Raw genomic sequence first — 999 nt, 5'->3', positions numbered from 1 at the left:
GGTAGAAGAAGCTGCAGTGGTTTGTTTTTCTAAGGAAATCCTTGGTTAACCTTTTGGTTTTGGTTGACTGAGAGCTTAGGGGTACCCCAGAGGAAATCGCTGTGTGGAGAAGAGGACCTTGCAGTTGAGGTGTGGCTGCTGCTAGGCTGCTAAACATCCTTCTCTACCCTTCTGCAAAGCAGCAAAAACATAGCCGTGCAGCAAATGGGTGCGAATCCATTGGCTGAAGTGGGGCTGGGGTGCACTAAGGTCAAGACTGGCCTTGGCCTGTGGTTTTCAGCTTGAATCACTACAGCAATGATGCTGTCCAAACTAACTGCCAAGGCGGTGGAAGAACGTGTAGACCTGAACATCCATCCACAGCTTTCGACCCAGTGTCTTTGTGTGCTTGACTCTGGTGTTGTGGAATAACCCAAGACAGAGGGAGGGCAGAGCTGCGGTGTGGACCTAGGTCTGGGTTCAGCATCACACTTCCCCTTTCCACCTGCCTCCTCCAGGTCCTTGTCTTGGGAGATCTCAGAGAAAAGGTTTTTGTGCCACCTCGAATCGGTGGGTGTTAGGCAGAGTTTACAGGTGTGTGGTGGGCTGTTTCAGATCTGCTAGCACTAATGGTGCCTGAGAACAAGGCACTGCCTCCTTCTTTTTGGGAAAGACCACTCCACTCATGAGCATGTGGACCAGCAACCGGTGAAGCAGCCATGCTAGGAAAGGACACCATCCGCCATGCCGTGCCCTGCAGGATGGAGAGCACAGCAGGGGCAGATTTTCATCTTTCATCAGTTGCTAAATAGTTGGTGAGGTTTGAGGATGGACTATTGGGCTGCTTATGATTTATGCTAGATCTGCAATCTGAAGTGCTGGCACCCCAACATGGAGGACATACAGCCCTGCCTGGACCTTGGTAATACTAACAATGCTTTTTTTTTATCTCCTGCCCTCCTAGGAAGGCCAGATTTACTGTGGCTTGGTGACCTGCCCGGAGCTGTTGTGCTCCTCTCC

General features: G+C 51.2%; 1 protein-coding gene across 1 annotated transcript in view; it reads left to right on the top strand.

The window, feature by feature from the left end:
- CHRDL2 (chordin like 2) overlaps positions 1–999 on the top strand; it is a gene marked incomplete at its 5' end in the record, with an annotated part of 27,016 nt that overhangs the window by 11,822 nt on the left and 14,195 nt on the right. Inside the window, one exon of the mRNA XM_035894488.1 lies at positions 944–999. Coding sequence (XP_035750381.1) covers positions 944–999 — 56 coding nt within the window. The remainder of the gene's footprint in view (positions 1–943) is intronic.

This window comes from Egretta garzetta, unplaced genomic scaffold, assembly GCF_000687185.1.
Source record: "Egretta garzetta isolate BGI_Z169 unplaced genomic scaffold, ASM68718v1 scaffold1030, whole genome shotgun sequence".
In the NCBI taxonomy this organism is placed as follows: Eukaryota; Metazoa; Chordata; class Aves; order Pelecaniformes; family Ardeidae; genus Egretta; species Egretta garzetta.
This window is presented reverse-complemented; position numbering and strand designations above follow the sequence as displayed.